The following is a 25,699-nucleotide window of genomic DNA, read 5'->3' as shown; positions in this document are numbered from 1 at the left end:
TGATCCTGAACCTTCATGTCACTATTTTTAACATTTGTTTTTCAAGTGATCTGGAGCTTTCCAGGACTGCTCCAGATTTTTGTTTGAAAACAGCAAGCAAAACCAGGTAACATTAAGAGCCTTGACAAGTCATTCTTAGGTTTCTAGACCTACTGATCACCTGAGGTGAAACTTGACATCAGTTGCTACTTAATATGCTCCTCAACTCATTGTTAAAAAGGAGGCTATTTCATTATCATTCCATACAAAAGCACCACATGGTCCATTCCCCCTCTAAGCACCAGCAGGAGGATTTACTGAGAAATAAGGTGAAGAGAGTGAAATTCACTCAGTTCTGCTTCATACAGTCTAGATTCAAATTAGGTGAAAGAATTGTGCTGCTCACTATTAAAATGAAACAAGGTTAAAATAATTAAAAAGCAAACAAGAATTAAATGAAAACCAAATATTTATCTAGCAGAAGAAAGTCCAAAGAATTGATGCCTGCCAGAACCAGTGCTTTTGGGAAGACATGATATCTCTTTGTAATAGCTTTGGAGAAAGACATATGGGGGTGAGAGAAAAAATATTGAATGCATTTGGTAAATCTCATCAACATCTCCTACCCCAGCACGCGCTGCTGGTACTGCTTTCCTCTTCTGCCCTTCCACTCCTGCTACTCACAGTCCTCCGTATCTAATCCACACTACTCTGCCAGAAGCACCAAAATAACTGAAAAATTAGTATGCTGCCAAAACATTTTAGTGCTGCAATGATCAGAGCAACTTAAAAAACCTTATTAAAATTTTCCCTGATTAATTTTTAATAGACTGATAAATGAAAATACAATAAAAGTCAGTCCTTTAAAAATTTGTTTTATTTACGTACTTACCAATTCTCAAACGCCATAAAATTAATATTGCATTCCTGAACAGTTGAGAGACCTTAATTATGAAACCAAACTAAAGCATCAAACACACTAATCAATCATGCTAAAAAAATTTATTTCAGCTGAAATTAAAAATAGAAGTCTCCGTTCAAAAAAAGAGCTCCAGTCTTCTAAAAGGGAAAGATTATCTCAACCTGCAGTCATGTTTTTAAGAAGCAGACACAGACCAAAAATCTGTGAACATCAGTCCCCCAACTTTGGAGAAGCTCTAATCAGGCTGTGAGTTATCTGGCCTGGGTGCACCCACAGCACTTTCAAGCGCTGCAATATGAATTATTGTCCACATCCATTCTTTTACAGCTGGAATGGGCACCATGGATTAATGCACTGCAATATATTTTCTTGCCACAGACAGTGCTCCTCTCAGAAGTGTGATCTATTGACTAGTTACATGCACTTTGGATAAATCATGACAGTCTCAGTGTGCTGTGGCATGCTCTGCCCTGAGAAAAGCCGCCAAACAAACCAAGCTGAGATGAGATGGAGAAATTGCTGAGACACAGGGGAGATCTGTGTGATGTTGGCAGCTGTTCCCTTTCCTCCCCCTGCCTCTACCACACAGTGAAGGCGTATCCTGACCTAGTGTCCTTCATCAGAAAGAGAATCAGTAACTCTAACCAAAGTCTTTGCACCAAAACCTTGACTGACCAGCGTGTCAAGTGCCGATGACCACAACCATGTCTTGCTGCAGGTAACTCATCCCCCCCTGCCCACTGGTAGACACTTCAGAAAGAAGGCAGAAGAGGCCACTGCACACAACAGAGGCTTTGAAATGTGGGTGGCCATGCTAGAGGAGCCCACGTGCCTAGGTCTGCTACCCTAATTCTAAGTGAAGAGCATCACAGTGACTTACTGCTGATTATGACACTCTACTATAAAAAACTAGCCACAAACAAAACTCTTCTGAAAAATAAAGCATGAGAGAATTCAGGGCACCCATGCCTCATTGTATAACATGGCACTCGCAATGTTGCAGGAAGAAAGTTTCCAGTTAGTGCAGAGGGAACTTGCAGCTGCAAGTACCATATAAATGATATTAAGCATGGTTGAATACAGCGAACAAAAAAAAGTTGAAAACTAATTTAGGGGAGGTCAGTGTCTGAACTTGCAGTTTACTGCCAATTCAACTGAGTCATCAGCATCGCGCTCCTTTGGAAAAGAGGATACCATGCCTAATTTACACAATCTGACAAGAACTTGGCTGGGCAGTCTGCCTGGTCTCTTGCTAGGTAAGTCAGCTGCACTACAGTCCTTTCTTATGGATATAAGCATCATTAGGATTCTATATGTGGTATGGGTATCTCAGCAATGGCAAGCAGCACAACAAACAGAGCATGGTTGTGGGTGCCAGATGATGGTCCAAATCAGGTGGCTCTTCTACAGGATGCCTTCTCAATAACAATTTTAGTATTCAGTCTTAAAGGGAATATGATGAAGTTCCTTAGTCCAGACTTCTTCCATTGTCTTAATATCTCCACCCCCCTGTATCATAACCAACCGGTAAACCTATATGGAACAAGGCTCTGGTGCACTTGGAAACAGATATCGAGATCTTAAATGGTTCCAATTAGAACCTGGCCAAAAGCCCAGAAACAGTCACAAGTGCCAAACTCATTTGTAGAAACAACAGCAACTTATAAATATTGGTGTAATGAGTCCTCTTCTGGAATGACAAATGTAAAGTAATTTTTAGAAGTATCATATTCATTTCATTTCAAGTTGTTCATCTTTAGTTGATTCTTAAAATGTGTTCAAACTGTAAATAACAAAAATATGAGCAATAAAAACATGTAATTTAAGCACTCAAAATGTATTCATGTTCCCCTTGAAGCTATAGTCTAAGTCCATAATAATACCTACTTTGAGGGAAACAAGGTAAAAATTCTGCTTGAAACATGAAGACAGCTCTTTTTCTTTAAAGGTAAATATTTCTCTCTGTCCCCTTTAAAAAAAAATAACAGTTGAAAATTACGCATTTATCTGTATTTTTATTAGTTTTCAAAGTTTTAAACAATTGCAGTTGCACTACTGCAAGGGACACAAATGAAGACCACAACTTATCCATTCAGTGCTGTATATTCCAGGAGCCTCCTGTGATGTTGACTCTACCAAATTTTATAAAACCTTTGTCTCATATATCAACATCCTAAATTCTCATGTACAGCACAAAGTAAAACCTATAAACCCAGGTCCCCTGCCATCACTCTGCAAGTGTAAAAGGCAACAAACACTGCGTGCCGTAGCACTGTACACGTCCCACATCAGCACATGCAGATTCCATACTGCAATGTCCCCCTCACTCCACTCATTTGAAAAATCATTTACAATTTTTATGTAACCACAACAACATTTTAGCTCCCCAGGCAGTCATGCAGGGTCACTTTCTTGATGGCAACATCACTGGGGTCCCTCTGTTATAAACCCCAAGACAATGATTAAAAGCCTTTGAGCTTGCTTTTGTTTTTCAATATTTCCCATGTGCTGCTTTTTTTGTTCGTTAGAGGAGAATTCAGCAGTATCCTGTACTCTGTGTATATTGTTTTTGAAATTAACATTCATGGAAACTGTACATAAATATTCTGCACTTCAAAAAGGCAGCAGAAAGCAGCCCAGCTCCCAAGCCTTCAGTTGCAAGGGATCATGTGCCAGCACTGCATCACTGAACCAGCATCTCCTGCTCTTATGCCTTGAGGCTGACTGTTACCAATAGCAGATCTCTGTGATGGATAATGCTTTTGAACAATGAAATAACAGTAATAACAATAGTAATAATAATAATATCATTGATAAATATTTTTTGTTTCTCAGCTCTGCTAAAGCTATAAAGCTTTCCCCCCTGCCCTTGTTCATTTCATTATCAAAACAAAGAAAAATAAAATGAAGACACACAGGACTGTTTTCTCCAACTGTTTTACAATTCTTCATGCTTTTCTGAAAAATCACACCCTTGTGCTAGACTTCAGTAAAGTAGAAGCGAGCAATTCCACCATGTACATATATTAAGCTCTGGACAGGCTGAACTATTGACCTCCTTTGCTGCTAAAAAATCAGTTAATCATAAAACTGAGCTGTGAGCTGTTACTCAGAAGCAGCAGCCAACATAAGAGAACAACTTCTAATTTGCAGTTGAAAAGGCAGGCTAAGTGGACAAGTTTAGATTATCACGTATTTTCTACACCCGGTCCCTCTCCCTCCACTCCCTCAAGGAAAGAAAGGCAATCACAACTCAGAGGATACACTCAGAAGGACAACACACTCCAAAGCCACAGAAAACAGCCCTGAGGATTACTTCTGGTCGAAGTGTTACCCTCTACCTTTTGTTTTGGTGTTAAAACCCAGAGAAGCGAATAATCTGAGCAATGACACCAGGCAAGAGGTGAAGTCATAATGAAATAAAGCTCGAGTGCCCCGTGAGGACCGAGGGGGAGGCAGTACCCTTCAGCATCAGCAGCTGGGAACACAATGCCGTGATCATGTCATCATCAGTGGTGCTTAGAAGAAGAAATAACAAAGCATACACCTGGCTCTTACAGAGGATAATGTCAGAAAATAGTGTTTTGCTTCAGATGTTTCAGACTTCAGCCATTTAAAAACACTCAGTGGTTTCATATATTTGATTGCTCAGCACTACCTTTAATCAGAGACTGATAAAACAACATATCTAGCAAAATGCCTTCACTTCAGCACGGGAAAGATTACCTGGGAAATGCCAGGTGGACAAATAGGCTGTCAGAGGACTTAACTAGTGGAAGAATTATTTCTTCATTAAAGAACAATTTTGTTTAGCATTAGTGGAAACATTTAGTAAATGAGTCACCAGACAGTAGTTTTGCTATGAGGAAGACATAAATTGATCTAAATACTTAATAATAAAAGTGCACATATGACTATGAGGAAAGTATGATCATCACTCAAATCGCTAAAGAGTAGAGTATATCTCCAGCAAAGCAGAGAACAACTGATCAATAATACATTATTTAAAAATAGCATGAAATTATAAATACTGAATGAATTATGGGGAAAAAATACTTTAAACTTCATTTGAAAATAATGCTGATATTTGCTTAAGCACTAAATAAACAAAGAGCAGAACACTAGCTTATTCTCATTATTTTTCAGTGAGTTTGCTGTTGCTGCTGCTTGGAATGTAAACTTCAATCCTTACAATCTCATCAGATCAACATTCTCTAATGCACACTTTTTAATCTGTATAGAGAGTAGTCAAACTTCATGTTAAAAATTCATTTATTTCCCACCATTCCATCTGATATCGAGCAGATAATCAATTAGAACTTGTTTCAGAATTTGAACTAATATGTATAAAACTTAGGGAAAGACAAAATTGACAAAGAACATTGACAGAAAAGAGAGTATCTGGCTGAAAAAAAAAGTGATCTTGTCAGAAATGAGAATTGGGAATAATTGAAGAAAATCCAGAAAGAAGATACTGCTGCAGAGATATAATCTAATATAGTACAGTCAATCACCTGCTAGTCGCCTGTACAATACAAACAGCAGCAGGGACTGCAGGGTGAGATATTCCATTATTACCTTTACCTTTTCTTACAAATCTTCTCTTTGGAAGAGACTAATTTTTATGTCTATAATTTGCTTTTTACAAGCAAAATATATGTATATCCAGACAAAAAAATCGTATTGACTTGGACTTGCAGTTATCTATCAGAAGCCTTGGGAGAACACTGCAGAAAAGGATGGTCTATCTCATTTTCCAGACAGGTGAGGAGGCAGCAGGGCGACCTGCTGTTCAAGCTGGTTCTGTTCTGACTCATCCCTGGTGCTGGGGACAATATTTCAGTCTTCACAAACCCTTGCTGACACACCTTCTTCTAACTGAACCTAGCTAATGGTAAAAATTATTTGCCTTCATTTTCATGGAATAGGAAGAATCAGTCTTGCTACAAGATAAACAGATTGAAATTTTATAATTATTAAAATAATACTGTCACAGAAGTTCAGAACTTTCTTCCCAAGTGTTTCTTTAATCTGCTTAATTTCATAGTGGATTAAATTGAGTTGAAATTTTTTCTCAAGCCAGACTAGATTTTGGAGCCTTACATGTGAGTGCTATGCTTAAAAAAATTTAAAGATAAAAACACACTCACAATAACATTGTTTTCCCTAACTGGCTTCTAAAAACATGTCACATAAATCATTACTTACTTTCTTTTCCTTTCCCATTAAAACTCTTTACTCTGTCACAACCTGAGTAAATTAAAGTTACATTTTTTTCAAATGCTAGGAAAACAACCTGAACATTTGGATTTAGTCTCGGCTTTAAAACAGAAGCTGTTTTCCAATTCCTACTTTTTCAGAAGAATGTCTAAACCAATTCCGTGCAATAAACCAATACTTTAACCTTACTTAGATCTCAAAGACTGACATCTTAACTGAGATAGACACATAGATCTTTTTGCTTCACTGGAAAGAAAGACTAAATTATAAAAATGATCACAAACTCCAAAAGATGCCTTCAGTTTAGTCTTACTCCAGATTTGTGCCTCAGCTTCTGACCATACCATTCCCAATTTTAAAAAGAATTCTCTAATTTTCTGGATTTCATACCCACTGAGCTAATCTGCTAGAATTCCTGGCTTCTGATCCAGACCCTGACACTCTTCCTTAAGTAAACAAAATGAGTGGTCATCCATCAGAGATGTCACCAACTTGTGAAAAAACTATTCATATTTCTGATTCTCATATGCACGTATATACATGACACATGGAAACCTGACACTCTGGTTTGTTGTTCTGATTACTTTACTGCAATTTTGAATAGATGGTTATCAGCACACTTTGCTAAATCTAATACTGTGCCAACTTTAAAATACCATCAGGCCCTAGAAGTCCTGAGACTAGGAGAGGAAAACCCACAATTTAGTTTTGCTTATTTTCCTCACAGTCTGAGATTCAAATCTATAATTATTTTCCCCTGCAACTATGAGACATAGGCATTATCTTTCTTCTTGAGAAAGCTGAGATTAAAATAACTTTAAGAAGCTTTAGAAGGAACAGCATAGAACACAAGTTGGCAGTGCTTTGTCTTCATGGTGCTGGCCACGCAGGGGCACTCTAAGAAACAGGAAGCAGACTGCAGGGCTCAGCAGCACATGATTTTGGTGATAGGAGATTGGTGATTGGAGAAAACACTCCATTAATATTTTCAATTGTATTTTACAATTTAGAGAATCATACAATATTCTGAGTTGTAAGGGACCCACAAGAATCATTGAGTCCTATTCCCCATCCTGCACAGGAGAGACCCAAGAGTCACACCATGTGCCTGAGATCGCAGTCCAAACGCTTCTTGAACTCTGGCAAGCTTGGTGCTGTGATCACTTCCCTTGGGAGCAGTCATAGCTGGAGATTTTAGTATTCATATTTTAGTTCTTGGAGACTCTGTCAGGCCATGCGTAACTGCTTGGGAAAAGACAAATTATGCAGAAGTACACTACACTTTTTTTTGCAAGGCTCTATTTCTTAAACATATCCTTTTTTCTCATGCAATTTCCTCTATGTGCAAGTTTACTTAAAATGCATTTGAAAATATCAAGGTGAAGAAGCAAGGAGGTCAGTACTTTCCAGAAATCAAGTTGCGTTCCTTGCCTGAGGAAAAGTAAAATGTTTTCTTGGATTTCTAACTTCCCGCCTCCTAACCTAGCTTCCAAGGGTTACCAACCTAGACAATGACCAGGGAAAGAAGAGGACGAAGCAAAACCTTACTGATCCAGAAACTTGGGGATCCTGTGGGTGTGAAGTGAATCCTTAAGTCCTGATAGAAGTTAATTGGAGCCAACACGCCTGCCAATCAATTAAACCATAAAGTAAAAGATTTTGGGTTTTTGTTAATTTTCCAGAGCAACACTCACCAGCACACTTGGTCCTGGTGATGAGTGGTGGTCCTGGCTGCCCCGTCCCACCTTCGCCCGGTCTGGTGAGCAGGACCCGAATCTCATATTCGGTGTCAGGGTCCAGGTGCCAGAGCTTGTACGTTGGTGCGTTGACTGCATGGGTCTCGGTCCAAGTCCCGGACGTCATCCGGTACTCCACTTCTTTCAGGATAATGGGGCCATCCCCAATGATCGAGTTGGCATTCAGCTGGATGAGCAAGTATGTAGGCCCAACGCCCAGCAGCTGTGGGGGTGCTATTGGCCGAGGTGGCTCTGCAGGGGAGACAAAAAATAAGCCAGCGGTAAAACAAAAGCTGGAAAAAGCCCTCCTCCCACTAAGAGGAGGGCTCTCTACACAGAAAGTTGTCAGAGTTTGGTCAGCGAAAATTCCAAACCTCAGAAGCAAATTCAAACTGACATCAATGAAGAAGAGTTGAGGAGAATTTCAGCTGATGGGAGTGAGTGGTGCACTACTGGCATCTGCTCAATGCTATTTTTTCCTGTTAAAAAGCTCAGCTGGAGACCACAAAATCCTGTCTGATTTATATATTGCTGCTGCTTGAGATTTTTTTTCTGAAAAAAACTATGCTCATTTATATAATTTACTATACCAATAACCTGAGATTTTTTTTTATTGACTGAAACCATGTTTGTACTTTCCTTATAGAAAGAGCTGCAAGAGATGATACACTACCCTTGCACAGAATATTCTTAAAAATGAGTATCACTGCAGCTAATCTGAAACCCACCGGATGTAGTTAGGGAAAAGGATATAGATGCCTATTACAGGCATTCAGAATATTCAGAACTGAGCAAAGCTGCCAGGAGAATGACAAAATAAAGACATATGGCAACAACATACAGTATTTTATTCTTTAGTAAGTTATTAACTGATTTTGAAACTTGAACAATAGGATGTGTGTTGCCTTTTGTCATCCCCTCTTCTCATCAGCTTTTGCCTGCCTAAATATTTCAATGCAGCTGCACAGTGAAAAAGGTAATGACAGACCAAACAGGAAGGGGTGGTCCTCCTTACTCTGAGAAATGTTAACATAGAAACATTGCCTCAACATGATTTATTTTAAGAAACAAATCACAAGCAACAGGTATTTTTCTAATAAAATGAATTCACTGATAAACATGGAGGGTTCATTTTCATTCCAGATGGCTTATATTTCAACTAATTTGTTTCAGTTAATTAGGCAACGATGCTAGATTCAGTGCACACAGGGGTTTCACACAGCAGCGATGCAGAACTAACAAATCAGAAACTCTGAGCAGGTAGAGGGGATCTCATGGCCAGTACATTAAAAATAACTTTTGATCCCAGACCATAAGATTTCCCTAGCAGGGGACCCTTGCACCACTTCCCCCACATTCCACACAACCAAGTTAAGACACAGATACATTCCACGTGTTCTGCCACCCAGGGATGATCCCATCAGTGTCAGTGACAGAAAATGTGATGGGGAGTGGTGGACTTCCTTTGACGTCCCATCTTCCCTGCATGCTGACGTTCAGCTAATGACTCCCTGGTTCTGTCTGCTTCTCTATTTCCAGCAGCAAAGCTTCCCTTCCAGATACCACAGCTTGTTCCAAACAGTATATTCACCAGCTCTATAAGCAACCAGGTTTCCCAGATTTTGGCACTTATCTTGCAGACCTTTTTCTAAAGTAACTGCTTCTCAAGACACTCAGTTTGCAGACCAGGGAGTCTGTAGCCTTGTCATAGTGGCTGTAACGGGAGCTGATTTTTTTCCTCCCAGAGTGAAAAGGTGAATGCTCCAAAGTGTTTCCATTTCTGCTTCGGGATATACAAAACTATAGAAAATATCTCAAGCAATTATTAACGTTTTACCATGTTTTGGCAATAAATGTGCATATGAATTAATTTAGATCCCTTACCTGCATCAAAGCTCAGAAATGCAGCTGGGCATAATGAGGGCAGTTTGTTTGCTTTGGAGCTAACATTTTAAATGTCAAACTAATGTATGCTAAGGTCAGTGTATATTATAGCAGAAAACATCCTCATTGATGATCATGATGCACTGCCAACTCCAAGTTATAAACTTCTAAAACATATGGCTATGTTTAGAAGTATACACTTTGATTAAGAGCATGATTATCACAAATAAAACCTCACATTAATGAGACTAACATACCATTGCCTATTAAGTTTTTATGTTAAGAAGTAAAGCACATTCTTATATTAGCATACGCATTTTGTTTTTAAGCTCTTGAGGCCAAGGAGACTTATTTATAAAGTCTCTCCCAGTTCCAATAAATTATGCATGAATTTTAATCAGTTAGCAAATGAACAAGTAATTGTTCTGCAGCATTATTAATATTCTTCATAATACAATATACTATCAGAACCAGAGGTGAGGTGCAACCAGAAATCCCAAAAGTACACTAAGTATCAACTGAAGCATGCAATCCCAATATACCAGAATAAACTTTTCTGATGTTACCCAATTAACTTTCTATTAATTATTCCCATTCATTATTCTATAACCACATCCACATTTATAATTTGAAATCACAATTTCCTTTTGTATATACAGCAACCTGGAAATTTTACAGTTTAAAAATTGCCATTGATAGCTAAAAAGACAGAACAAAGCCATTATTAATGTTTTGGTTGCTATTCCCATAGCAAATATCACACATATCAATAATACTTTTCTTTCAGTGAGTTTTAAAACACAATTTACATCCTTCAAGGAAGTGTATATTGCTGGCTTTTTTCCCCAGCAATCTGGGTCCACCTGTAGTAAATAATCCACTTGCAGAGTGCCCTAAGACAGTCTGCCAAAAATGAAAAACCTCTTATATAAGGCATGAAAAATAAAAGGAGATATGTGAAAAAGTACCCCAAAGAAAATCAGCCTCTCAGAAGTTTGTTCTGGCTTTTAAACAACATAAAAACTCAGCTTCAGCCAAGCCAGGTGATGGTTTAGATGTTCAGAGCCTGGGTTAGAGAATTGCAGGAAACAGAGGCTCACGAGACCCAAAGCCACGTGGGGCAGCACGGTGACCTCCCTCCACCTTCTCACTGCCCTGATCACTGCAACCCAACTGGAGAACTGTGCCCTTTATTTCTGCCAAAAAGAACCCACCTTCCCCAAATATTATGAGGAGATATGACTAAGACACACAGTATTCCTAGCAGTCAATTTTCCTTGAGCTTCGTTCCCCTTTTCTCAGCCATGAGCACTCTGTGAAGAGCCATAAAGTTCCAAACAATAATTTATGAAAAAATATTTCAACCCATGGACAGTTTAACTCATCAATAGAATGGACTTTGATAGGTATTTGAGATACACTTAACAATTTGATCAAAGACCCTGAATGGTGAGTTTCGTTTCTTCCTTTGCTAAGCACAAAATTTAAGATTCCTTTTCCATTGTAACTAGTTTAATTACTGACTCATTTTCTGCCTGTATTTTTAGCTAGTGCTTAAAGGTGTTAAATCTGATGAAATCCCTTACAATTTTCATGGCCACTAACATCTCAGAAAGACTATATTAAAAGACCACTTGTACATCTTCAAGACATTAAATAAATGAAAGTGTTTTCATGCATTGCATTTTGCAGTATTTGGTCAGCTCTGGTTTTGACATAAAATGCCCACAGCTAAGGTAATAAAAAATTAAGACTGACATTTCATCAGTACTAAGTTCCCATTCTGCTGAGCTACTAGCAGTACATTATGCTCACATCAGTATGTATATGACATTGTATATTAAATGTAGTATGATATTTAGGCACCAATGACTAGAATAAGCATGCAGCATCAACCTCCACTACCAGTCTTCCTACAGTTAAGTGGTTGTGTCATATCTTCAATATTAAACATTGTATGCAAATAATTATGCTTTCACAGACAGAAAAAAACAACCAGAAAAGGTCATTAGTGTTATTAGTATAGTAACTAATATGCATAAAACTTCCAATATTCTCAAGTAATATATGCATACTATACCATGTTGCCTTCCAAGATTAAATACTTCCTAAGTTTAAAACAAAGGAAGGTGGTTTAATTAATATCTTACTGGCAATCATACTGTTAATGATCAGTTCAAAGAAAAAATAAAAATAAAACTAAAGCAGAATTCTACATATTGTTCCATTTTGGAGGAAAAGCTGATACTGGATGATACGTGCCGATAAAATATTACTTATATACAAGAGTCATGTTTTTCTGAGCATAACATGTACCAGACACAAGAGACTCTTGCTACACAGCAGAAGGGTTTGAAGAGCCGGGGAGGAGAGGGCTGGTCACCACAGAGCCTGAACACAGGAGCAGGTGCATGCCTTCATCCACTCTCTATCCCACTCGTGCCTTGTACAGCCCCTGCACACATTAACGCTGTGCAGTAATAGCCTGCGAGTCCCCTCCACTCACGCACACACTGTGCCCTCCCTCTGGTGACAGCATGTTCTGCTTGCTCTGTGAAATATCTCACACCAAGCCATACACTTGATATGCTGAGTATTAACTATTTAACCCAACACACACAAGAGGGGCAATCATAAAAATCCTAATTTTTACAAGTATAACAAAACATTGATTTATTAAAAGAATGCCCAACATCAGCCTCACCTCCCCAGAAATTAAAATGGATGTTTTATTAACACCATACACTATCAAGAAAGTAGGACAACCAAAAGAACACAAAGTTCCTTTAAAATTTGTCATAATTCAAAGAAACAAAAATATAAAGTCATGTAAATACAGCTAATACTGGATGTTCTAGGGAGCATAGCAAATATGCCTCCACAAATGATTCAAGACTGACTCAGCTCCCACTTATATCAAACTCATTTCCTCTTCTAGGAAAATTCTAGGGAAATTTCTCGCAAAGCTGTTTAAGTATGTCTGCATATTTCTTACAAGCTCTCTGGTTTTCTAGTTGAATTCAGTTGAGGTTCAGTGCCTGACCGCACTGGCTATGCAGTCTGAGATACCCAAGGCATATAGGGGCAATAGTTACACTACTTCAGTACTCCTCGTGTACTGGAAGATTGCATACTGCTCCAGAGATTCTAGTTTTAAAAAGTATTGAAAACCAGAAGAGGTAGAAATATTGTTTGAAATTTGGAGAACATGAATGACATTTAGAAGAAAAAGTTATGGCAGTCAAGTACTAGCAGGGAAACATTCAAAAAACATGAAAAATTCTTGGTCTTAAAAGCTAGTCAATCCCGTGGAAAAAAAGAATTAACAAGAAGTAGTGACTGAAAACTTAAATGCAGATAGAGTATCAAGCTACAAATGTAACAATGAGAGTATTAAGTGAACAACAGTAACAGTAAGAAATTCTGCATTTCCTTAATTGTAAGTTGGGGGAATACCTACGGCTCCAAAGAAGTATAAATGAAAGAAATTAAGTGGTCATGAAGGTGGTGACAAAATGAATTATGAACAGTTTGAAAATGAAAACAAACCATGGAGGCTTTGAGCCATGGGGTTTTTTTTTTAATTTTTGCAAAAATCATTCTGCATGTGGCATATCTTTAATAGGAAGTACTGCTCTGAGAGGAAAAAAAAAAAATCAATCAGATTTTAAGACAAATAAGTTTATTTTGAACTCGGCCTGTCTGCAAGGACACCTGGCTGTCTTCTACTCTGACAAGACCTGCCACACCTCAGCACCAGTACAAGGTGTATTAACACAAACAGAGGACTTCGCCAGCTAAGGGGGAAGCATTACAGAAAACAGAACTTGCCTGATGAGAAATTCTTCTACTCAGTCAAAAAGCAAGTTAATGCAGAGGACTGAGGGATGCCAAGCTGAAAGCACAGACCTGATGAACAGCAGAAGTATCATGAACCTTGAAGTCACAGGAAGCCTCTGCAGTTTATTTTTAAATTTCCAACAAGGTCTCAAGTTTTCTCTTTCTGTGCATGACAGACTACACTCACAGCTGAGTCTGTCACCCTATATGCTCCATCTCTAGTGAGTAGTTTGGTCCTTAGTGGTTTTGCTGAATAACACATGGAAGATGAATAAAAAAATCCCAAAAGCCTATGCATCAAATAGATTGTGCAACACATTGAGGGCAGTTCAGTAATGGGAACTGAGCACTCTCCTTGGCTTCTGAAAACAAGGAAATGCAAAAAGACTGAAAAAAAACCCCAAACCAAAAAACCTACAAGAACATGGCATATTTTCCTTTTCAGCATTATTAAAAACATACCTCTAGGTCTACGTTGCTCCAAGACCTTCCAACCACTAATCAGACTTCACATGGGAAGTCCAATAAAATTACATCAGGGCAATATTAACTACCCAATTCATAGGTGCAGACACACACCCAGTCTTAAGTGAGAAATGCTGCCATTATGGATTTAGCTCATGGGATTCTTGCTTGCACACCACATAGTGGTACTTGCTTTTCTCACCTGAGCCGCCCACCTTATTCTTGTCACAAAGGAGAAGAACAAGTGCAAGCTTATTCTCAGCCAGACATAGTATACATCAGCTACACAGATTACTCCTGCCCAAAAGACACAATGCATCTGAAAAATGTCAGAATAAAGGAGGATGAGCTTGACTGCAGGGCAGGGCACATTGCAGAGGCTGCAGGAAGGCACACTTGCTTAAACCAGCTGCAATGCTCAAAATAACTCCCCTCAGAGAAATTTTACAATCATGTCCACTACTGCAAGACCAAATGCTGCTGAGAAATTAACACAATAAAAACCCAACCAGCTGCAAGTCCTTTGGAGCTCTCACAAGCCTTGGCCACTTAATTAATAATTCCCCAAGCTATTGCTTGGCTTTTCTATTTGTTCATAAACTCATTTACCATTTTCTTAATAAATTTATTTGTTTCATCTTTTTTTTTTTTTTTCTCCCACTGGACAGAAATGTCTCTCTGCTTGTCAAGTTTAACTCATTTTAACAGGTGTTTTATTTTTCTACGTTGTTAACAATTGTACATTGTTAATTTTTTTTTCTGATGGGAAAGTTTCTGTTGATCTCATCTTTGTCTTCTACAGGTAGCTTGGGGAAGGCACTGTACTGATGAGAAGGCAGCAAAGACGTTTTCATAAAAATAACTAACTTTGACATATCATACCATAGAATGACTTCTTCATGTAGAAATCAGTAGGCTTTTAAAGTTAAATATTCCATATAGCTACAAGCCTGCCTTTATTAAAAAAAAAATTCCAAAACAAAACAACAAAAAAAAACCCCAAAGCCAAAACCAAACAAAACTCCAACACAATCAAAAACGAATTCTGACTTATCTCAGCTGCTGTCCTGTGACCATAAGTGATGGTGGCTGCATGGAGAAACTTGAACAGCTCATGATCTACAGTTCTGCTACAAAGGTTTTTCTCAAACCCATTTTTTCTTTTTAATTCCACTTACGCAGACTTTATTTCTGTGACTTCAGAAAATTATTTCTGTGACTATAAAAAAGAATTTATCACAACTGCACAATATCTGGCACTAGCTGCTAGTCCAGAGGTTGAGACACAATACTTATAAAATGTTATATTTTAATTAAGAGAGTTAGTTGTCTGGAACAAAAGAACTCATTGTAAGTAATGGATTAGTGACCAGGTGGTGTCAAGTGATTTATCCAACTCTCTTCAGAGAGTTTGCAAGACCATTTTCATTGTCTTTTATTACTTGAAATGGAAAAACAGAAAGAATCAATTTTAAATAAACATTAAAAATAAATATCTATAACAGTGAAATTCAGGTAACTACCTAGAGAATCAGTCACTGGAGAGAAAACAGCAACAAACAGAAATGGCAAATTGAACAGTGAGATCACAATACTGGCTTAGGTAGGGTACTGACATATTTCACCATAATATCTCTAATTTGGGGTCTGCCAACAGGAATAGTATGTCACAAGCTCACTTCAGGCTACTGTTTTAGCTTTGAGCAGCTAATACATAAAGTTTGTGTCATAGGTACAAAAAAGTCTGCAAGCTCATGCAGCTAAAACGTATCTAATTTAGGTGACGTGGCAGTTACTGACCACCTAAAATGCTGAAATAGGAATTATTTCAACAGTGAAAACTGCTAACTTCTGCATAGTGATGTTATATCCTATGCATCACCGTGGCATTTTATTCACCTTGATTTGAAACACCACTATGTTCATTTTATTATCTTCCTTTAAAATAAAGGAACAGTGTGCAGCTTTAGCATTGTCAGCAGAAACTGTAAACAAGGTTAAGAACATGCCCAGCTTACATGTAAAAAAAAAAGTCTAAATAAAAATTGGAATATGTCATCTCTCTACACAATTTATGATTAGTACACATGCTTATTTTTTGAATGATAGTAGGCTATGTTACTATGGGAATCAATTAGAAGATTATGACACATTTTGTCAAAAAGATTGCACTGTGTTAAAGGCATTTATGCAGCACAATCCTACAGGAAAAATGAATAAATGTAAGAAAAAGAGGTGCCTGTAATGAGAAGTCATTCAAATTTTAAATTAAAAAAAATAAAAAAAATCAGTCAGCATAAATGAGTCAGTTATAGAAATGTCTCCAGCAAAGACTTGATCACAATGACTTCATTATCCACATGTATCAGTAATGCCCTTGTGATGTCAATGTTGAGATTACTGTTGGAAAGAAATGTTTTATCTGCTTCATTGTCAGGAACCAGCAGGTTGAGAAGAAAATTGGATGCCTTCTTCAAAATTGGTACTTCCCAAGAAAGGATTACCCTCAACTCTACAAGGCTCTGCAATTTGACGATACTGCATTCTGCATGCACATCCACATGCTGTCAATGATGAAAAGGAATAAAACTAAAGATTACAGAAAGAATGCCTGAAAAAGAACAAAATATTGCTTTAGAGACTCCAGAATTTTCTTTTACATGCTTATGTAATGCATGTTTTTTACATGCAATGTGTGATGGGAATATATTTATTTTCTAAGTACTTTCATTATTTTTGCTTTTATTTCATTTTAAGTCTGAACTGGTCCAGTAAAATGAGATTGTGAAGATTTTTCCATTATTCTTATATCTGTTGATGCTGAGTAGTCATGTAGTCAGTAGTCACTCACACACTCAGTTTACTGCCTAAACAACCCAAATATAGAAACGTTCTGATGGACAGAAGTTACAGTGACATATTTATAATCAAACTCAAAAAATTCAAACACCTGCAACAAAATCAGAGCATTTCAATAGAATTCAGTGAAACAAAAATAAATAAATAAATAAATAAATAAATAAAATAAGGGGGGGGGGGGGGGGGAGAAAAATAAAAAAAACCAAAACCAACCAAACAAAAAAACCCAAGAAAAAAAAAACACAACAACAAAAAAAAAAAACCCAAAAAAAAACAAAACAAAAAAAACCCAAAAAACAAACAATCAAAAAACCAAATCTAATAGACATTTATACCTCACTAGCTCTACCTAACTATAAAACTTGAAAGCTAAAAAAATTTACCAAGGTAGCACTCCTGCCTGTCCTGGAATTCCCCTGTATGCCATATTTTGGAAGTCACATGATAACCTGCCAACACTAACACAAATTTTTATCACCAGCTCTCCTGCATGCCTTTTGAATGACAGAGAAAAATGTGCCATGTGCTGTTGGGACAGTATCATCGTGAGGCAGAATTCAAAACCGTATCATGCTCTATAAATGCAGCGAGCTGTACATGTCCTTGTACCAGAAGGTTACTGAACTCTAAAGTACCTGCAGATGACAGGAATAGCTGGCATGGCTTTGGCTTCCAAGCATTTACATCTGTATTTAATAACAATTACAGAAATTTAACCATGTAAGAGGCGAGACTGATTTTACTGTAATATTAACCTAAACCATGGGTTAAATCATGGATGCACAGAGGTGGAGGAAGGAAGAAATGCAAGCAGGTCACACACTTATTATTGAGGCAGGACCTTACAAATGCACAGGGGGCAGAGATTAACAGAAAACCTTCCCCTTTGGACTTGCAAGGCATTCTGCAAAGTTCTTCCTAAGGTATCCCATTTCACTGATGTTAAAGGCTTTCTGTCAGCACTTTAATACTACCACCAAAGGAAAAAATGATACAAGGCAATATAAGGGTTACACATTAATGAATATCTAGAGAGATATCGTGTGTGCTCAGCCTATGCAAATCTATGGGGGGGAAATGACAGAATCCATTGCCACTTCTGAGCAAATTTATTTTTGAGGGGCTGTTTTCTTGCTCAAATCCCTCTATTTCTATTCATAATCTTTTCTAAGACGCATATAGATGTTCCCACCAGCAATGTCTTCACATGTCTTATTACAGTGTGTCCAAATATTTCTTGCCAAAAATGCCAGAAGGCAGCCCACTGGAATGACAGAGAAGGGGACTAATTTTAGGAGGCACTGAGACACTTCCCTCAATCTATGCAATGAACCAACAGAAACCAAAATGGTTTTTACACCACAGTTTTACATCACAGATGTGAAATACACATCATCTAACATGCACCTCACAGGGCAACCCTACTCCTTCACTTCCCACCATCAATGTTGCTTGCAGTGTCACTCATCTACACTACATTCATGATGGTTTAGGTTTAAAACTGCTCTTGCAGAGGTGTACATGGAAGTTCCCTGCTTTCCTGGGCCCCTGCAGAAACTCACAGTGGTTTCAGACAAGAGCCAGTGTCAGTACAGAAACAGAAGCACAAGTTCAGGTTCTCGAGACAGGGGAAAAGAGAAGGCAAAGATTGAGACTGCCTTTTAAGAAGGTGCTGGCTAGTCTGTTTTGACCATGAAAGCCACCCTCAGAAAGGGGTAGGGGGATAGAAGCGGCCAAAAGGAACCACCATCCTTGCCACAGCACCTGGACAGGTGTCAAGAAATACCTATGAAATGAAGGTAACAAAGCAGCTGCCATCCACCCCACTGCCAAATGGATTCTGAGTGTGATGAAAAGCCTGAGAGAACTTTCTAGAAAAACAAATCAGAACAGAAAACCCCACCAGTTCTGCATACTAATGAATTTTTTACAAGATATTATGATTTTATATGAGTTGATAAAAACATGTTGCCTTTGTTTTGCTGCAAAAAGGGTTCAACGTATCAATATGACTCTGGAATAGAAATTCCCAGAATACAGTAAAAGAGTCTAAATTTTGCATCTGATTTCAGCTGACACAAACATTTACTGTTATGTAGTATTATTTACATGGTTAATGTGACTGCTTACACTGGGAGAAATCTGACTAGGAAGTCACCAACTGTCTTTCTGTTCTCACAAGAAATAGACCCATCCAATCATAGTCCAACTGGACAGTCAGTAAAAGCTAGCTCAATTGTATCGAGATCTACAGCACGACTAATCCACAGTGCCACTCACCTGAGAGGCAGCAGCTTTTGCACTCAAATTTGTAAAAATGTTCCCTCAGAATAAATGGACAACATGATGGTGGACCACCAACTAATCAGACAACCACCAGGCTCACCACCACTGATGGAAGGAATCTGATGTTGAGATGGTATCAGGGGAAATGTCATGAATGTTTATTAAGCTCTTCCCCCTCTCCAGAAGTCCTTCTCCAGTCACTGCTTAAGAATCCTGATTGTGCTGGATCCTTGGTTTGTGATTGCTGCCTGTTGTGCTCCTGAATTCTGTTAATCTCTCTCTATTTAAATTCTGGAGTTTTGATATTTAATGATTAAACTGAAGACAGGGATATCAAATGGGGCAAGATAAATGAAATTCTTATACACTGCCCTAATTCAGGCAACTGAGCCAATTCCAACCTCATCACAGCTTTAAAATCTGAAATAAATAATGCTCTTTTAATAATAATAATAAAAAAATTCTATATTATTTTAACCATTCTAAGTTATCTTATTAATTTTTTGATGAGCAAACTTAAGAATACATTATTCTACTACTGCATGTTTTAATTTTTGAATATGATACTAACCAACATCTACTGAACCTGGGCTGGTACACTGAAAGTTCTGTAACCAGCCTTGTGTATTCACATATGAAGGGCAAACAAAATCAACAACTCTACAGAAATAATAAGAGAAGAAATTATTAGGGTAGAAATTGTACAGTACAGCTTTCCTCTTCAAATACAAGATCCACTGGTAATAATATGCACCATCGTGGTAATTGCTACTTTCAAAGATTGCACAAGCAAACCATGTTGTTTATTTATGACCCAAAATTTAGATGGCCTGTGTGTAATGGGCATTTTGTTGAAGACTGGATTTTTTTTTGGTTCTGCATGTTGAACCAAGCACCTAAGAACACATTAAAAAAGACTCAGAGACAAAAATAAATCAGTTGTCACCATATTACCAGTTAAACAGACAGTAACAATACTTGAAAGCAGCCCTTACATTTTACATGAGTGCTGGTAACAAAAACATGCCATCATGGGGAAAAAAAATTGTGCAATTTTACCAGCAAGCTCTGTTGTCCCCAGTACACAAAGCTAGGAGTACTTTTTCAAAAATTTTAAGTACTGTTTTTCATGAAGACAAGGAAAATCACGACTCTTCCTGAAGAATTCCAAAGTTCTGCCTCAAACTTTTAATGTGTGAGTGTTCTTTGAAGAATTTGGCTGGTTTGTTTCCTTCTAAATAACTGCAAGCACCAGGAAACTTCTCTCATGGGACTTTCTATCCTTCTGATAAATGTGAGTTTGGGGCATAAAAAAAGCAGTTTTGTCAACACAGTCAGAGGGCTGGTGAAGCTACCCCACTTAACTCTATTTAGGCTTCTACCTCTCAATACACATCATCTTTCCTGCTCTCAAGAAAGCCTTCACCTGTTATTCACCTTCCTCCCCAATGTGTAATGGGAAAGGCAAGCTGGACTCATAGAAACATTCAGAATAGATGCACATAACTTTTTTCCAAGCATAAGAAGCCACAACACAGCATTTTGACATTTTAAAAAATCCCTTAAACCTTCCTCTTTTCATTTAGCATAGTTTTTTTTCTTTCCAAAATTCACTAGAGTTTTACTTGAAGAAGTTCTTGGTCACTGGACAGAGAAGTCAGCGATCAGCAAGATTTGTATCTCTAAGTTCTCCCCACTTGGCACAGCCTCTTTTCCCAAATTCTGAGGCACATTCTCAGGGTGCAAGTCCTTCTCCTTAGTACCCGCATTCAGGCAGTGAAAACTCAGGGGCTAGGCAATCTGAGCATGAAGCCGACTCTGGCATTTTTCCAGTCTTCAAATAATCCCTTTATCAGGGCCACACAAGTACAGGAAACCTGTTTTATAGTTAACTTTGGTTACAGTCAAGAATATAGAGGTACCACAAACTAGTCTCATGCACATATTTTTTTTACCTTCCTAAGTGCAGTGACTTAGAAATTGAAAACAGAATAACTCCATACACACCAAAAAACCCCAGCTTTCTCCTTTGGAATGCAATGGGCTAGAGAGGCTGAAGTTGGGGTTGCATTTCTTAGTGAGGAGGAAAGAGTGGGTGTGTATGTGTGCAGCAAAACAATAAAAGATGAGAGGGTTAAGATAAAAGAGTTCATCCAAATTCAGAAAATAGCTGCAAGAAAAACATTTACATTAGCATTTCCAAAATGACGTTTTGATTTTTCAGCCTAGTTGCAGGTGAGGCACTAGATAATAAAAAGGGGCATTCAGAACATAGTGCAGAATTATAGAGAAGTCACTTATTCAATCTCTCAGCATAAGGACATTCTACATACATTCCTCTTGTCTGACTGGAGTCAGAATTTGTGCAGAGACTTTCCATTTCCAATGATAGCACCTTACCTTACAGGTTCAGAGATTCCCAGAGGAGTCTCTACAACCCTCCTTTTGAGGCTGAACCATTTTCCTCGACACATTCATTAAGTCATATGTCTACCTACAATGTCAGTAAGAAAACATAGATTTTAGTCACGGCTCCAATTAAAGCAGCAACAGCCTTATCTTCAGCCTTATCTTACAGCTGCTGGTATTTTGTGAATAGTCACATCCAGCTTTTCTTGTTTTCCTTAAGATACTGAAGAATTAAGAAATAAAATGTAAAATAAAGTCAAAGCTGATAAATACAAAGCAGTGCAGTGAGATTTATGAATCCCTTATGGACTCTAAATCAGTATAATCACGCAGGAATAAAATTCTGTTGGGAATTTCAAGACCACGTCACTTCAATTCCGACAAAAAGATAAGAGATCAGTGATTATTAGGAACTGAACACAAAGAAAGCATAATATCTTGTGCTACTGTGTAAACTCATAATGTTATCTAAAATAAATTATATAGATCTGGTCTTCCTACCTCCTGCCAGATGAGCTAGAAGACAAGATGTAGAAAAGGCCAAATAGAAGTTATTGAAGACATAGGACAGCTTCCTATGTGTAGACATTTAATCAATCTGCAACACTCAACAGGAAAGAATGATGATTGAAGGAATACATGCTAGATGTTTATGAAATGACAAGTGGCATGAAACTGATTAATATGGAAAGACTTGTGATTTCTTGAGTGAAAATAGATGGCAACTTTGCAGGGAAGTACTTTCTTCTGTGGGTAACTTGAGCTAATTGTGGGAACTTATTGCTCCCAACTGGGCAAAAACACAAGTTCAGAAATTATTTGACAAATTTGTAGAAGGCTTGTCATTGATATTACACGCATGATACATTGATATAGTCTCTGGCTTGGTAAGTCTTAAGCTATAGATTGCTAGATGCTCAATGATGTATGAAGGGAGTGGATCACTCTGTGCCTCTCTCATTTTTGCATCTTTCCCTAAGCCTATACACTGAACTAAGAAGATCTTGGCCCAGTAGCAATGTTTTCTGAACTCATTATCATGCTCTCTAGAAGCAAAAAAAGCTACCAAACTGCTGCTAGCTGTCAAGCTACTCATTGACTATAGGACAATATTGGAAATAACCGATAGGCTTCAATCCATGTAATGCATTATAGGTGAGTGCCCTCTCCATACATCTACTAATGATCCAACTATCCTCTTCCTTCAGAGTGTGGATAGTCCATGACTGTGTGGTCACATTTCCTTCACATTTAATTATAAATTATCAAAGTTTCTTTTTTTTTGTTCTGATGCCTGAATGGAGAGCTCTAGATTTTAAAACAAAAGCTACTTTGCAGAGCCAAAGCAATATAAGCTAGCCAACTGAAAAGAGATCAGTTTTCTGTTGATTTACATCCCTGAATGGTTAACGTAATATAGATGTAGTAAGAAGACCATAATTATGTTGTACCTTCATTAAGTCATTCCACATACATCTTAGGAAGTTTTTTTTCCTATCCCATCATCGCTTCAACGTGTGGGGAAAATGAACAACAAAGGTAAACAAAGTCAGCAAGTAAAATAGCTTGCTTGAACTCCCCTGATGCTTCTCACTGCAGGCCCATCCATGAGCAATACTGGGGCTTATCACTGTTAAAATACCTTAAAAGAAGATAAAACTACCACTTGTCTACACAGCCTGTCCTGCCAAAGCAAAATGTTTTGCCCTGCTGTCCACCATGGTTTCACAGGTAGTTTAAATAGTTCCCGTGTAGGTGAGTATTCTAACTCGGTGATATTTATACTTTTCTTGGCCTGAATTATTTATCATTTCTTTCTCTACAACACAAAAAATGGGTAACAGAAGCAGGCCAGTAACACTGCTGAAGCTCAAAATACCCTTTGAAAGCACTAAAGAGACAAAACATTTTCCCTTTGATATGTTGCCTAATTTTTCTCAAGTTATTCAATGAAGCATTTCTGTTCATGCCCTGTTTACATCATATATTAGTCATTTATTAAAAAGCCACAAAACACCTGTTATTCCACCTATGAGTCTTCATGGCATTTTTCTCACCCAAGTTCATAATCCTTTACTCTTCAGCATACTATTTTTGCCTTTGTATTGCCTTCTCTCTTCTATGAATTATGAACACCTTACAGTGCCCTCCCTCTTTTTAAATATCCGTTTGAGAAATTTGAATTTCTTCTAATATTGCAATCAGTCACTTTTTCTTCAGTGGAAGAATATTTTCAATTTAGATTCAACAAATCCTTTGACTAGAATGCATTTTTCCCCCATTTTTTTCCTTTAGGTGAAAATTTCAAATATGTTTCAGAGCAGCACAGTGATGTGTGCATAGTTGTTTATCTTATTATTCATTGAATACTACTGATAAAACAACTACACAGTTATGTTTGCTTTTCTACGCTTTAATTACATCTATACAAACCATAATATCTTACTTCATTAGTATATTGTTGAAAAGCCACTCCAAATATTATTGTATTTATGTATTTAAATGGCCTGAAGAGCATTCTGAAATTAAACTGAATGTCCAGTCCAAGAGAAATATTTTACTTATATTTCTTTTCCTTTTTATTTACCGTTTCTTTTCCTGGTCAATTTCTTCCTCTTCCATAACAACTCCACCAGTTCTTTTCCGTAACAACACAAAGATGAGGTTTACTATGGGCTTTTTCTATTCAGGCCCATTACATTAAGGCCTATCATTCTGGTATCTGGTTATCTCTGCAGCTATGACAAGATACTGTGGGCTTGAGGGAACATACTTGCATCTCCTGTCAGCCCCCTTCTGTTATATCAACTTCTCTAAGGGCATGTTCATACAAGGAAGCTGCTACCAAATAAAACCCCCAAGACAACAGTGTTTATCTCAGGAGCAATTCCCACATCACAATTCCCTGTGGGCACCAAGATTTTTGCAGCACAGCGTAATCCACCCGTGAAGCAGGCTGAGGATGCAGTTTAACATTATATCTAAGCCAACCCAAAACAACAACATCATTGTGGGGAGTGAACTACCACCTCTTTTCTGGTCTTTCCATCTTTTCCAGACCAGTGGTTCTACTACAAGTAAACTAGTCTGACACAAAAACATCCACTTCTTTCTGCAGTGTCAGGAGTTTTTCAAATTTAGCTCCCCAGTCAGCTTACTGGAGAGAGGGACAAGCATGCTTCTGATGTAAAAGAAGCAGAAATGGGGAGTCGGAGAGAAAAGGGAGGTAGGACCATGCCTTTTGTTGCCTCTACTGTAATATCAGATACTGATGCACAAACAGACATTGCCCATGCCTACATATATATCTTTAAGGAAGGGTCTAACAAATAAATAAACAAAAAAATAATTGATGTATAAATCTGTTCATGGGGCACAGAATCAGTCAAAAACAGAGCATGCAAGAAATTCCCTCACAGATTAGAAAGCTTCATAAATTATGGCAATATGGAGATGGCTTTTTCAGAAATGAGGTTGAAATCAGGCCAAACAGTAAGTGACAGGTTTCAGCTCTTTACTCAGTGAAAGTCCCTCTGGAAGTCTCCCTCTGTAACACTATGCTATGAGTCAAAACTGGTTTCTTGTCATGAAAGAATTGCTTCAATTATTCCCACTCAATCGATTAAAATTCTAGAATCCTGTGAAATTTCTAATCCCCCACAGGAATCCTGTGAGCTTTGCTAAGCAGGTGATAAATCCCAGCAAATTTCAATAAGGAAACCTCAGGTGCTAAACCCCTGAAAGTCATCTGAGCTGAAAGTGCAGGAAGGGCAAGGACACTGAACTGACACCCACAGGAAACAGACTGTATGTACCTGGTCCATTAATTTCTGTTAATTGCCTGAGAGCTCTACTTAGCTTCATTTGCTTCCACTTGGCATCTGCTTAGTCAGTTGGCCAGAAGGCTTTCTCCATACTGAAGTATAGTTTATCTTAATTATCAGAAGTCCTAATGATGCAAATGTCTTGGGGGATGGTCTCCTTAATAAGGTGACTGTTTGCGCGTACTGTTCGGCACACATGTTCCCCTGCCTGTCCCCTCCATTTTTTATAATGTAAGCAATAGCACCCATACAAAACATTCTGCTTCAGAGCAAGA

The 25,699-nt window shown here is 37.9% G+C and overlaps 1 protein-coding gene across 1 annotated transcript in view; it reads right to left on the bottom strand.

The window, feature by feature from the left end:
• PTPRK (protein tyrosine phosphatase receptor type K) overlaps positions 1-25,699 on the bottom strand; it is a gene marked incomplete at its 5' end in the record, with an annotated part of 386,602 nt that overhangs the window by 156,703 nt on the left and 204,200 nt on the right. Inside the window, one exon of the mRNA XM_082277108.1 lies at positions 7,816-8,109. Coding sequence (XP_082133234.1) covers positions 7,816-8,109 — 294 coding nt within the window. The remainder of the gene's footprint in view (positions 1-7,815; positions 8,110-25,699) is intronic.

The sequence above is a fragment of the Coloeus monedula genome (assembly GCF_965178545.1).
Source record: "Coloeus monedula genome assembly, chromosome: 2".
Lineage (NCBI taxonomy): Eukaryota > Metazoa > Chordata > Aves > Passeriformes > Corvidae > Coloeus > Coloeus monedula.
Note: the sequence above shows the minus strand (reverse complement) of the source record. Positions and strands in the feature narration are given on the sequence as shown.